The sequence below is a fragment of the Peromyscus californicus genome, unplaced genomic scaffold (genome assembly GCF_007827085.1).
Source record: "Peromyscus californicus insignis strain IS unplaced genomic scaffold, ASM782708v3 Scaffold_9__1_contigs__length_137607984, whole genome shotgun sequence".
Classification (NCBI taxonomy): Eukaryota; Metazoa; Chordata; class Mammalia; order Rodentia; family Cricetidae; genus Peromyscus; species Peromyscus californicus.
Genome location: NW_026294617.1, coordinates 17,700,175 through 17,714,678, shown reverse-complemented (window position 1 = coordinate 17,714,678; position 14,504 = coordinate 17,700,175). Strand labels below are relative to the sequence as shown.

General features: G+C 39.4%; 1 protein-coding gene across 2 annotated transcripts in view; it reads left to right on the top strand.

Moving 5' to 3' along the window:
- Bbs7 (Bardet-Biedl syndrome 7) overlaps positions 1 to 13,376 on the top strand; it is a 37,120-nt gene extending 23,744 nt beyond the window's left edge. Inside the window, exons 14-20 of one of the 2 annotated variants that reach the window (XM_052730248.1) lie at positions 1,015 to 1,154; positions 7,437 to 7,601; positions 9,542 to 9,651; positions 9,759 to 9,862; positions 9,988 to 10,111; positions 11,949 to 12,094; positions 12,934 to 13,376. In XM_052730248.1, coding sequence (XP_052586208.1) covers positions 1,015 to 1,154; positions 7,437 to 7,601; positions 9,542 to 9,651; positions 9,759 to 9,862; positions 9,988 to 10,111; positions 11,949 to 12,082 — 777 coding nt within the window. In that variant the 3' untranslated portion in view covers positions 12,083 to 12,094; positions 12,934 to 13,376. The remainder of the gene's footprint in view (positions 1 to 1,014; positions 1,155 to 7,436; positions 7,602 to 9,541; positions 9,652 to 9,758; positions 9,863 to 9,987; positions 10,112 to 11,948; positions 12,095 to 12,933) is intronic. The other variant, XM_052730249.1, reaches the window with a different exon arrangement.
- The last annotated feature ends 1,128 nt before the right edge of the window (positions 13,377 to 14,504 follow it).

Genomic DNA, 14,504 nt, shown 5'->3' with positions numbered 1-14,504 from the left:
AAGTATTTCATCATATTTAAGAGATGAGTGCTAAACCAGGACATGGTGGCTCAAGCCTTTAATCCCAGTACTTGGGAGGCAGAGGCAAGAAGATCTCTGAGTTCGAGGCCAGCCTGGTCGACAGAACAAGTTCCAGGACAGCCAGGGCTACACAGAGAAAACCTGTCTTGAAAAAAGAACAAACAAACAAATAAAAAGATGAGTGCTCTTTTTTAAAAAAGGTGTAACTATAATACTATTTTCAAACAAAATTTGACAATAATTATTATTATGAAATATAATGTGTAAATTCTGCAGATTCATTTTTGCATATTTATCCATTTATAGTCTCCATATAGCAGAGTTATTGGAATTGTGGCAGGGCAGGCAGAAGAGGCTGCACACCTCCAGCACTGCTCTGAGTGAAATCTCTGCAGTTTAGTACATCGTTCCTGTGTCTGACCTCTCACCAGCTCCAACCAGCCGTGTTCCAAACATCTGAAATGAAGGATTTCCCATTCTGGGTGTGATTGGTTTATAATATGCTTCTCTACTTACTTCCTAGAAACATCTATTTCTGTGAACAGATTTGTAACAATACCTCTGTGTAATCCCCAAGTCTGAGAAAGTAAAGTATTCTAATTTAGTTTTAATTATTTCAAAAATTTATTTTTCTATTTGGCAAAAGTGCCGAGTTTTTAACCATTTTTCTTGTGATTCTTTAAGTATATTATGTACTCATCTTTCAGTTATGCAGGGTTTGTTTGAGAATGATGCCTTATCTTGAAATGGCGTAGGAGCGATGAGCTGGGGCAGATCAACTGAACATACGTGATGGTGATCACTTAGAGGGTGGTCATTTAAAGGCTGCCAGGCTCGTTTCAAGTTTTCCTACACTCGTGTAACAGAAGTGTTTGTTAGATGTTTTGTGTCCCTCTGAATAGTCCAGGAAAGATTGGACTTAAGTATTTGATACCTAAGTGAACATCTGAAAATATATTTATGCTGCTGACTTCTACTTTTTTATGCTATCAGATTCGCTCAATTGAAGGCCAGTATGGCACACTTCAGGCGTATGTGACTCCGAGAATTCAACCAAAAACCTGTCAGGTTCGTCAGTACCACATCAAACCGCTCTCACTCCATCAGAGAACTCACTTTATTGACCACGACAGGTAGGGCGTGGGGGAAAGTGCTGTGTTTTTAAATTATTACGTTATTCAGACAAGCCTGCTTTTATTTTTATTTTTTGTTACATCTTATTCACTCTATGTCTGTATGTGTTTGCATGTATTGTATGTGGGTGCGCAGGTGCCGTGGGGGGAGTTGGCACCCTCTCTCCACTGTGTGAGTCTTAGGGATTGAACTCAGGTTGTCGGGTTAACAGGAAGTGTTTACCTGCTGAGCCACCTCACCAACTCATGGCTACTTTATTTATTTATTTATTTACTTATTTTTATTTTTAAGACTTTTCACAGCTGTGTAGTAGTGGCACACACCTTTAATCCCAGGACTCGGAGACAGAGGAGGATCTCTGTGAGTTCAAGGCCAGCCAGGGCTACACAGAGAAACCCTGTCCGGAAAACAAAACAAAATAACAACAACAAAAAAGTCTTTTTACAAAATTTAATATTTTCATTTTTCCTATTGAGATGTTTTATTTATTCTTTGAGGATTTCATATAATATATTTTGGTCATATTTTCCTTTCTCCCAACTTCCTCTCAAATCTTCCTCCAACTCCCTATCCACCAAACTTCATGTACTTTTTCTCTCTTAAAACAACAAAAAGCAAGTGAACGTAGAGTCTAGTTTGTCTTGACAGACTACTCCAGAGCATGGGGCCACCTGGTGTTTGGTTGATAGTCAGGGTTTCTATTGCTGTGAAGAGACACAATGACCACAGCATCTCTTATAAAGGAAAAACATTTAATTGTGGTGGTAGCTTACAGTTTCAGTGATTCAGTCCGTTATCATCCTGGCAGGGAGCATGGCACCTGGGAATATGGCGGCATGCAGGCAGACATGGTTCTGGAGAATTCTAAATCTTGATCCAAAGGAAACCTCAAAGCCTGCTTCCACAGTGACACACTTCCTCCAACAAGACCACACCTACTCCAATAAAGCCACACCTCCTAATAGTGCCACTCATTTTGCGAGCCATTTTCTTTCAGACCATCACATTCTACTCCCTGGTCCCCAAAAGCTTATAGCCATATGATAATGTAAAAATGCTTTCAGTCCAACTTCAAAAGTCCCTATAGTCTATAACAGTCTCAACAGTGTTTAAAAGTCCAAAGCCTCTTCTGAAATTCATGTAATCTCCTAATTGTAATCTCCTATAAAAATCAAAATAAGCCGGGCGGTGGTGGCGCACGCCTTTAATCCCAGCACTCGGGAGGCAGAGGCCGGCGGATCTCTGTGAGTTCGAGGCCAGCCTGAGCTACCAAGTGAGTTCCAGGAAAGGCGCAAAGCTACACAGAGAAACCCTGTCTCGAAAAACCAAAAAAAAAAAAAAAAAAAAAAAAAAAAAAAAAAATCAAAATAAAAAAACAGATCACATACTTTCAATGTATAATGGCCCAGGATATACATTACCGTTCCAAAACGCCAAACTCTGCATCTCCATGTCTGATATCAAAACGCTCTTCAGATCTCCAACTCCTTTCAGCTTTGTTGACTGCAACACACTTCTTTCTCTTGGACTGATTCCACTCCCTGATAGCAGTCATGGCAGATATTCCACAACTCTGGCATCTCTAATGTCTTGAGGTCTCCAAAGCAATCCTGGCTTCTCCTTCCCAGCTTCATACAGTGACTTCTTTGGGCTTCGTTCAGGGACACCCCTGACACATGCCTGGCCTCAGTGGCTTTTCTTAGTCACAGAGGCAGGTTCCACAATGCCTTTCTGTATCCTTGACTCTAAAGTCAGAACCATGTGGCCAAGTTCTGCTGCTTGCCGGCGCTGGAACATGGCCTCCTTGTTCAATTACATCTTCACCAGCTTTCTGTTTTCCAAGGTTACCTTGGTGGTTAAGTTTGGCTGTCCTTGAACTTGCTCTGTAGCCCAGGCTGGCCTCAGACTCAGAGATCTGCCAGCCTCTGCCTCCCAGCGCTGAGATTAAAGGTGTGCACCACCACATCAGCTCTAAGCTTTTCTTAAATTTCCATTCTCTTTAGTTCCTTTTAATTAAAAATTTAGCTGGGTGAGATCTTGCCCTGAGGTCATCACTCCCGTTAATTAACATCCACTGCAAAAAAAAAAAAAAGCTTTTCTGATGAGGATTGAGCAATGCACTGATGTATGGGAATAAATAGGCCGTTAGGAGTTGTTTTATTGCTGTGTTTCTTTAGCAGAATAATAATTGTTGGTTCCTCTAGGACCCATTAGCCTTTCTAACCAAGGTTCTTAGCCTCATTGACAGTGTCAGGTATGGGTTCCGTCTCATGGAGTGGGCCATAAAGCCGGTTTTTAAAAAGGTTGGCTACCCCCATAACGTTTGTGCCGCCATTGCAGCAGTGGGCGTGTCCCTCAGGCGGTTCATTATTGTAGCGCACATGGTTTGGGGCTGCTGAGACTGATGATTTCTTCTCTCTCCCAGGAGCACGTATAACACCTTACAGCACTATAAACACAAACCAGTAGGGACCAAGCTACTAGTTGAATGCCAGCTAGATTTCTGCTTGTTTTATAACATAAATAGATGGCATCTTCAGTAATAGGGTCTATCAAGTTGTGAAAGATAATCAATAGCATTGGCAATACTCTGTTATGCTTGGGGTGGGAGTGCAATCTCTGGGATCCCACTAAGCCAACAACTCAAAAGGATGAAATCCATTCCTGGTACTGGGGATTTTATTTGGTAGCATATTATGTCTAATTGGGGTATTGCATCGCCCATTTAAGCTTGTGTGTGTGTGTGTGTGTGTGTGTGTGTGTGTGTGTGTGTGTGTGTGTGTGTGTTAGGAAGTGTCTACAGTAGTAAGTCCCATATGGCTTTTTCAAAAGGCCTTTAGTGTTACCCCTCTCCATATTCCCTCTTGTACTCTATCTTCCCATCCTCTCCCACCCCATTTTGTCCTCCTGTTGTAATCCCCTTTATTCCTATATAACACTGTATTTTATTTCAACCTTCCTTTGAAGATCCCCTCCTCCTCCCTGGTCCCTTACTAGCCACCTAACCTCTGTGGATATTCTAAAGGAAACACGCATATCTAAAGCATATAAGAGAAAACATGTAACGATTGTCTTTTTGGGTCTGGGTACCTCACTCGGGATGATTGTTTCTGGCTCCATCCATTTACCTGCAAATTTCACAATTCCATTTTTCTTAACAGCTAAATAATATTACATTGTATGTGTGGTAGTTGTGTCAACATTTAAAAATTAAAAGTTATTTTAACTTTAATGTTTAATAATTAGCTATGGCTTTAATGTTTCTAATAAACACAAGATACTTTGCCTTATTTTAGAAGCTGTGTTGAGTTTGACTTCCCTGTCATCTGTTGCCATTCTGAGATCACTGAAGTAGCAGTTTTCTTAAGCACCTGTGGTGAGCAGATAGTGTTTAGCATTTAGACAGCACAGTGGTTCCCTATGAACAGCCTGCATTGTGTTAAGCTCAACATCGTATTCCCTTCTGTTGCACCTCAAGTAGTAGATGTAGAGCAGTCAACTGTGATAGTTCCTGATATTTCTAATGTAAGCATCTTAATGCTGATAGTTTTTTTTGGGGGGGTGGGAACAAGATAGCATGGGATTATGTAACACAAATTGCTAAAAGGTCTTATTAATAAAAAAAAAAAAGCCTGGAGCCAGATATTGGGGTGAAAGCTGAAAGATCAGAGGGATAGAACAAGCTACAGCCAACTTCACCTCTCAAACTCCTCAGCTGATCCTGTTTCCTCAGACTGAAAACCTCTGAGTCCTCTCGCAGAAGGGATCTCAGCTGAACTGCTTTAAAGCCTCTAATTCGCCAGGTGGTGGTGGCGCACGCCTTCAATCCCAGCACTTGGGAGGCAGAGGCGGGCGGATCTTTGTGAGTTCGAGGCCAGCCTGGTCTACAGAGCGAGATCCAGGAAAGGCCCAAACCTACACAGAGAAACCCTGTCTCGAAAAACAAAAACAAAACAAAACAAAACAAAAAAAAGCCTCTAATTCCCTCTAATTCCGGTTCCTCATGTCTTATACACCTTTCTGCTTCCTGCCATCACTTCCTGGGATTAAAGGTGTGTGTCCTTCCCAAGCAAAGACATAAAATCTCAAGTCCTGGGATTAAGGGTGTGTACCACACCACGCCTGGATCTGTTCCCAGTGTGGCCTTGAACTCACAGAGATCTAGACAGATCTCTGCCTCCAAGTGATAGGATTAAAGGCATCTCTCTCTCTCTCTTTCTCTCTCTCTCTCTCTCTCTCTCTCTCTCTCTCTCTCTCTCTCTCTCTGTGTGTGTAAAAACCAAAACCAAAACAAACAAAAAACAAAAATGGAAAGGAAAGAGATAAACAGCAATGTAATATTTTATGACATGTATTTTGCCAGGTGCTTATATATTTTCTATTATTTTTAAAATGTTTTATTAACAGCTATTACTTTTACATAATAATTGGTTTATTATGAAATTTTTTACATGATCCTAATGTATTTTAATTATATTCTCTCCTGCCCTCCCCAGTTGCCCACCTCCTGTCCCCATCTCCTTCGATGTCTTTGTGTGGGAGCCAGCCAAGTTCACTAGAGTTGTTCACAGAACATGGGCACCTTCCTCATCAAGCTTTAACTTTTTGTGTATCCTTAGGGAGAGTTGGGGCCCCTGAGCACCTCCTTGTTCTGTGACATGATACAGATGGCTCAGTCTTGTGTAGGTTACCGTGACTACTGTCAGTTCGAGTCAACAACAGCCATGTCATGCCCACAAGTATTCTTGATTCTTAAAGCAAGACAGGTTATATCTCTGTTTTGCAAATGGGAAGTAGAGGCTTGGAAAAGTACCAGAGCTGTGGTTAGAAACCAAGGCCCATGTTCTTTGCAATGCAGCTTGCACATCAAAGGTTGTATAATTGGAATAAGATACAAGGGGGAAGTTTTCTTAGGGAAATTTCTGGGAAACATTAAAAAGAATCGATTTTTGGCCATTTTCTCTGTTTTATATTAAACCTAGGGCCTCCTGTATGGCAGACAATCTATTATAGAGCTGTATCCCGAGACGTTTTTGTATCTTTTATTTTGAGGCAGAATCTTACTAAGTAGACCGCGCTAGTCTTAAACTTGCAATCCTCCTGTAGTAGCTAGAATTAAAGATGTATGGCTGAGAAATATTCCTCTTGGTTGCATTTTTTGCTTAAAAGTCAAGGTTAAGGTTAGTGGCTCAGCACTAACAGGGAAGGAACAGCAACATTGGCAGAGGCTTGGGTTGTATAATGTTCCTAAGTGATTGGTTATTTCTCTGGGTTGGAGGTGTTTCATCTGCAAATGAGAGGATTGCTCGAGCAGACCTCACAAGTCCTGTCTAGCTTTTGATTCCTAACTTGATTCTGATCCCACTGAAGTTCCTTGTGAACACTCCCTTCTGTGTGCTTCCTCAGCTTTTTATAAACACCCATTTGTGTCTTAAACTCTTTGGTTGAGTGATTGATAATTATGTTTTTAAGACAGGTTCATACTTTGTAGTCCAGGCTGGCTTTGAGTTCAAATCCTCCTGCCTCAGCTTCCTGAGTGCTGAGATTACATATGTGAGCCACCACTCCAGACTGATTTATTTTAGAATCTCTCCCTTACTTTATTATAATAATTTATAAAGCTGTTTAACTAAATCCATGCGAGATAGAAGGTACTGTTTTCTAACTTGTCACTGGGACACAGCTGGTCGAGAGTAAGGATTCAAATCCATGCCTACCCCACCTCAAGCCCAGCTGTTAAGGTTTACAATATGTTGATTATTTCCCTGAGGTGATTCATGTATATTTTGTAGTCTATGTCATACAAATAATGCATGAATTTTCAAACAAGCAAATCTACCTGAATAACCTCAATTTAGTTTATAAAGCATGTTGTGATGAACAAAACAGTTTTTCACATCACCTAACTATAAGGCACTTAGCAAAAACAATTATAGGTATAGACAAGCATTCAGATTTTTATCTGTAAAATTAAAATGTTCATTTGATTGATGTGTAAGATTAATTTCATAACACTTCTTTTTAGAAGTGTTTATTTAAAGCTGAGAGTGGTAGCACACACCTGTAATTCTAGTGCTTGGAAGACTCAGGCAAGATTGACGGGCATTTGAGGTTCGCCTGGTGTATGTGGTGGGTTTCTGGGCTACATAGCCCCTGTATAAAAATTTTAAAGTTAATAAAATAAAGTGTTCAGCTGTATTTGAAATTCTGCTTATAAATGTATGTGCATAGTATTTTCATGGATCCCCACACAAATGCATGTCTCTACTGCTAAATTGCAGACCCATGAATACATTAACTCTAATCGGCCAGTTCAGCTTCGCTGAAGTTCACTCCTGGGTGGTGTTCTGCTTGCCTGAAGTTCCTGAAAAGCCTCCAGCAGGAGAATGTGCAACATTTTACTTTCAGAATACCTTTCTGGATACACAACTTGAGTGCATATACAGGTAAATCAAATTTATTACCTACTAACAAATGGTAATATAAAACAGCAAAATTTTAATTTGTTTTAAAACAGGAATAATTTCAAAATAATGTAATTAAAAATCCGTAATGTTCAACAGAAGCTATTAAATAGAATTGAGTGTAAAAATGTTATTAGTAAAAATGAGTATGCATATTAATATTTTTCAGTAATAATATGTCTATAAAATCTATAGTAATATTTGAATTATAATTTCCTACAGTTTTTAGATATCTATTAAACCCATTAAATCTATGATGTCATTTAAGATGTCTCTATTTTTTGCCCTGATGATCTACCAATCAAGGAGAATGGGGCATTGAAGTCTCCTGTGATTATTGTGTTGGACTAACTTGTGACTTTACCTCTATTAGTATTTGTTTGGCGAGACAGAATGGACCCATGTTCAGTTCACGTATGTTTAGAATTGTAATGTCCTCTTGACAGATTGTTCCTTTAATCAAAATGAAGTTAATTTTTTTTTAATCTTTTCTGACTAGTTTGGTTTAAAGTCTATTTTGTCAGATTTCAGAATAGTGACACCTGCTTCTTTGTTACCTCATTTGCTTGGGATAAGTTTTTCTTTCCTCTCACCCTACAGTGGCCTCTGTCTTTGATGGCAAGGTGTGGGCTTTAGAGACAACAGGTAGATAGGTCCTACCCTTAGGTCCCTTCTGCTAGTCTGTGACTGGTGAATGGGAATTGAGAGCATTAGTATTTTGATTTATAGCTGGAAAGTCTGTATTATAGCCTGTTCTTTGTTGATTTTGCAGTATTCTGGTGTTTTCCTATTCTCTCCTGCTTAACTATTATTACTCGAGTGGTTTATTCTTTCCTTGTGGCCCCCTGGATGCCTTTGTCTTTTTCTTCAGTCAGAGAGTTCCTTAAAGTGTCTCCTGTGAGTTGGCTTCCTGGTCATGAGTTATTTTTATAGTGGAAAAATGATAGCTTTGTTGGGAGTAGTAGTCTGGGTTAACAGTTATTCTCTTTCAAAACCTGAAAAAGTTTTCTAGCTTTTTAAAGCATCTCTTGAAAATCCTGCTGTTGTTGACCAGCCTGCCTTTTTATGTGACTTGAAGATCCTCCCTTGCTGTTTGCAATGTATTTTCTTGGTTCTGAATATTTAGTGGTTTGGCTATAATGACAAGGGGCAGTTCATTTCTGGCCCTGACTGTCTGGCGTTCTAACTGCCTCCATATCTGCATAGCCATTTCTTGTCTAACTTAGGGAAATTTTCTGCTATGATGTTGTTGAGACTGTTTTCTATGTCTTTAAAAAAGAATTTCTTAATTTCTATGGTTTTTAGGTTTGAAATTTTCATTGTGTCCCAAATTTCTGAAAGTGCAGTGTGGACCATATTCATTTTCCTTGTCCTTGGTGGGATGTTCTAATTCCTGGGGTTACAAGTGTGCTCCATTTTTCCTGGCATGGAAAGTAGGATTTCCTAAAGAGAACTAAGGGTCCTGGGGTCATAAGTAGTGACGGTAATCCTTAAAAAACAACAGGTGCCTCTCTTTCAGGTTGGATACCAGATTTATTTAAGGATAAAGCATACAGTAATACTATAATTTATTTGTGTGATTACATTAAAGAAAAATATACTTATGTGTGTGTGTGTGTGTGTGTGTGTGTGTGTGTGTGTGTGTGTATAAATAAGCAATTCTAAATACATTTTATATATGAGGTTAGCTATTGTCAATATTAATGTCCACAAAGAAAACAGTTCTAAGTGAAGTACTTAAACATTCTCATCTTAAGAGGATCGTGGGTAATAGGATATTTAGCTTTGAATTCAGAAGCTGCATTGGTATGAAAAAGGACAGAGGACATGTTTAAGTATGCTTTATGTTAATGATATACATTATCATTTATAGGACCACTTGCTCCTACAGCTTTTCTTTTAAAAATATATTGATTTTGTAGAAAAGGAGAAGGAGTTTTTAAATCTGACAACATTTCTACAATATCCATCCTAAAAGATGTACTTTCTAAAGAAGCTACAAAAAGGAAAATTAACCTCAACATATCATACGGTAAAAAAGGAAAATCATTCATTTATCCCAGTTTTTTACAGTTGTTATAATAGCAATGTTTCTCACAAAAGTGACTTAACTAACTGTGCCTGACCAATTTCTTCTAGAGATAAATGAAGTCTCAGTCAAGCATACCTTAAAGCTAATCCACCCAAAGCTGGAGTATCAGTTGCTTTTGGCTAAAAAAGTGCAGTTAATTGATGCCTTAAAGGTAAGGATGTACATCAATCATTAGCATGATTGTTAGCACTGGGTTTTCTAGTTTAAAATACTTTAATGTTATACTAGATTAAAATTTGACCATTGAGGTGCTTCTATTTTTTTCTTTTAAATAAGGAATTGCAGGTTCATGAGGGAAATACAAACTTTCTGATTCCAGAATATCGCTGTATTCTAGAAGAGGCAGATCACCTACAAGAAGAATACAAAAAGCAGCCTGCACATCTTGAAAGACTCTATGGTGAGCGGACCTTTCTAGTGTAACTTGCTGTACTTCTTTGTGGCAGTTTGTTTGTCAGAGTTCTAAAAGGAGCTGGGCAGAGATTGTAGCAGTTATGAGCCTGTGTCAGCCAGTTTATTATACAAAGTATTTCTGTATTTGGCCAAGGTAGCCTTATATCTTAACCTTCTTTACTTTAAAAATGCAAGTAAATGTGAAAGTGGAATTATACTGTGAACATATATGTGTACAGTGAAGAAGTGTTTCGGCTCACAAAGCCTAGACATCCATACTGTTTCACACAGACGATTTTCAGGTTCTGTTGTAAAAATGCAGCCATTTAATCTATTCAGGCAAGACTTAATAGGGATATTTATGTGATGTTTACATTTACAATTTAAAACTTGTTTTGCTTTAGTGCTGAGGAGTTGGGTATGTTACAGATTATATTGAGAGAAAGAGAAAAGATGAAGGGAAGGGACGGCAGAGATGGAGGGAGGGAAGAAGGAAGGATCAGACCGAGAAAAAGGTTTATGAGCAGTCCTTCTGTTAGACCCACTGTATGTAGACACCACACTGTCTCCCGTAAGATTTTTAACAGTTGCAACAGCTCTACAAGGTAGATGATTTTTATCTTCATTTTCACTATTCTTTAGCTGAAACATGAGAGTGAAGTTTGCCATCACATACCTAGCTAGTGGCAAAGCCTTCATTCAGCCCTTCTCTCTGAAACGTGTACCTTCTGCTCTGTGCTACTGTCATGTGTTATCAGCAGTCCACACTGGTCCACTGGCCTGCAGACTTTCTCCCAAATGAACAGTAATACTGTTTTAATGTTCACTGTATGGCAAGCACAGGTTCTCTTTTACAATATCCTTAAGTGGTGGTGTTGCAGATTTGTCATCTTTTATCTGTGATTCCAAAATCCAGAAAGCGGCTTTGAAAACAAAAGCTTTACTTTTGTAAATCATTTGCCAGCAAAATGTGTCTTACTCTGATTGATTTCATGATAAAATCTGATTTAAACTGACATGAGGTTATTTCTAATCTTTTTTTATTCCACTTAGTGCAAAAAATATATTCACCTATATATTTTATTGCAAAAGTATTGCCATTTTGATATCAGATGTTGTTACGCAGTCCCATTGGATCAGTACTACCCATGGTATATTCTTTTTCTCTTTTTTCTATTCCTAAAATATACTTGTCTCAGGGGTCTTGTATAAATGATTGACAACTTGAACTATCCCTGTTTTACATCTGGAAAACTCAGAGGTGAAATAATTTGCCCCTGACCTATGAACCCAGTAAACCCATAGGTGGACTATTGTAGATCAGTTGAGGCTTGGGATTCAGAATGGCCAGCACCTTAGTTTCTTCAAAAACACAGAAATACTTCTTGGAATGTGTTTACATGTCCCTCCCAGGTATAGCAGATAAGAGTTCACTTTAGATTATTTATTACAACTGGCTGTTATTTGTTTATATGCCTCTATGGAAAAATGTTTTTGCCACATGCAGCTTGTCCTTGTGATTGTACAGTTTACTCATGTGACTCCTCTTAACCCTCAGAGGATAAATTGTCTGATGCTGAGTAAAGTTGACTATTGAATGAAAAAAAAAATGGCCAGCAGTAGACTGTCCAAATCAGCAGTTTTTACCAGTTGTTAGGAAGGTTATTAAATATTTATGTCTTGAAAGTTGCTTAAAACCCTCCCTATATACACATTTATTTTTCTAAAGGACAACCTTTTCAAGGCTTATATATGTTGAATAATGGAATTTCCAGTGATTATAGAGTATTAACTGCATTGTTAAAGAACTAATCAATGACAGGAAATAACATTTTTCTTTATAGGTATGATTACTGATCTTTTCATAGATAAATTTAAGTTCAAAGGCACTAATGTAAAAACCAAAGTACCCGTTCTACTGGAGATTCTTGACAGCTATGACCAGAACGCATTGATTTCTTTCTTTGATGCAGCATGAAAGATAAACAAGGTAGGGCCTGCAGTGCATCCTGCTCAACAAAAAGTGGTGAGGAAGAACCACTCTCAACACATAGAACATCTGTGATGTGATAACTAAGAACCACTCTCAACACATAGAACATCTGTGATGCGATAACTAAGTGATGCTACTATTTATCAAAATTGTTTAATGAGGAGAATTTTATTTCTAAAGCACAAATGGAACTGGATGTGATGGCTAATGCCTGGATTCTTGGCACTCAGAAGGCTGAGGAGAGAGGATTACTGTGAGATCAAGGACAGGCTATGTAACATAGGAAGGTCCAAGCCAGCCTGGGCTATAGCAGAAGACCCTGTCTCAAAAATCTAAACAAGCGAGGTGGGGGTGGGTGGGGTCGGGAGGCAGACACAGGGGTATCTCTGTGAGTTCGGGACCAGCCTGGTCTACAAAGTGAGTTCCAGGACAGCCAGGGCTATGAAGAGAAACCCTGTCTCAGAAAAAATAAATAAATAAATAAAAAATCCAGAGAAACAAACATAAGTAGAATGATTTTAAGAGCTATTAATGACTTTTTGCCAAGTGGTATTTTAATTTCTAAATTGAGAATTGGAAAATAAAATATATAGTTTTTATAAAATACACTTAAAGTGTACAGACTTCATGTTTCATAATGTATTTTCCCATTATGTATCACATTCCTTGATATTCCTGGCTGTTGTGTAAACTCATCAACCATGTAAGTGAAGCTGAAGAGAGGAAGAGGCCATGCTAGTATCTTATAAGGCTGGGGCAAGCTTATATGTGTACCCCATTCCTCTGTGTTATCATGAGGTGGAAATAACATGTTTGTTTGTTTGTTTGTTTCCTAGGATTTGGAATGGATTCACACCCCATTTCTCTCTTACTTGGTGACGTCATCCTCCTGCAGGCTGTGAAATACTTGGCTTAGTGCTGTAGACTGTGGCCAGAGAAGCAAGCAGGACTTGCTCAGACCGGAGGGCTCTCTGGATGTTCAGACGTAACCAGTGGAGCTTTAAAGTGTTCAGGGAAGAGTGATGGCGTCTAAGATTTTCCTATGCTAGTATCCACCAAACTCTTTTATTATATGATCTGGGGGGTGGGGGTGGGGAGGAAGAAGACTTTCAAGCAATAGAAGTTTTATTCATTCACAGGAAAAAATATTATAAAGATAATGGGAAATAGCTGTCTTTTGTTTTCAAAGGATAGAGTTATGAATTTTTCAGAACGATAATTACATTTTGTTATATTTTATGTACAATTCTTAAACATTAAATGCAAACATATAAGGCACGTATGTTGGGTCTTTAATAAGGTCATATTATCATTATTTTATTTTGTTTTGTTTTTTCAAGACAGGGTTCCTCTGTGTAGTTTTGGTGCCTGCCACCACTGCCCAGTCATATTATTTTTTTCTTATATTTTCTGGAGGCTTTCTTGGGACACTCAGGCCCCTGTGAAATTTTCATATGAACACTTTTTTTTTTTGAGACAGTGTCTCACTATGTATCTGGTTTGAAACTAGCTATGTAGGCCTAGCTGGCCTTGAACTCAAGAGATCCGAAGCTCTGGGATTAAAAGTATGCATCACCATGCACTTCATTTCTAAATGTAGTATTTATTTGGATTTGTGGGACTTCATGGTGTGCTCTTTGTTGGATGTCACAACAAAGGAAAAGCAAAATTAACGAACGTTTGATTTTCTTGTAATACACCATTTCGTTACATGGTTAACAATAGCTCAAAGTTGGCATTTTAAATTGATCACATCTTTATTACTGAGGAGAAAAAAGCTTACTGGAATGCCGGGCATAGTGTCACACGCCCAGGCGGATGTCTGAATTGCAGGACAATCCGGACTGCATTATTAAACCCTGTCTCAAAAACAAACAACAAACAAAAAATATATAGTGGAGATGTGATGTAACAGTAAACAGTAAAAGCACTAGCGGTTCCTTGAGTTCTATGGGCAGCACCACCTAGAGAGAAAAAGAAAAAGTATTTTGGTAGGGTGTCTCTTAAGTGAGCAGCAGCTCAGCCGAGTTCCGTGCGTTCTTCCTAAGCACCACCCAGCGGCCAGGGAAGTAGTTACTCGGGTTAGCCTACTAGAACGCTGTCACTTCGAGGCCCGGAGGGCTTGTCTGCTCCGCCCTGCTGCTCCGGCGGGATCCTGCGAAGCTCAGGCATACAGATACCCCGCGCTGCGGGAAGTCGCCGGAGGCTGGCGCCCACCCCGCCCTTCCTCGCGCAGGCGCGTCCTCGGGCGCCCGCCCAGCTAGGTTCCCGTCGGGCCTTCGCTCGCGGCGACGCGGCGCTGCTGGTGACGTCACGAGCCCCGGGCGCCCTCATTGGTCCATTTCAATAGTCGCGGGCTACTTGAACTGCACGAACAGCCGGCGGCCAGCGCGCTGCTCGCGGCACC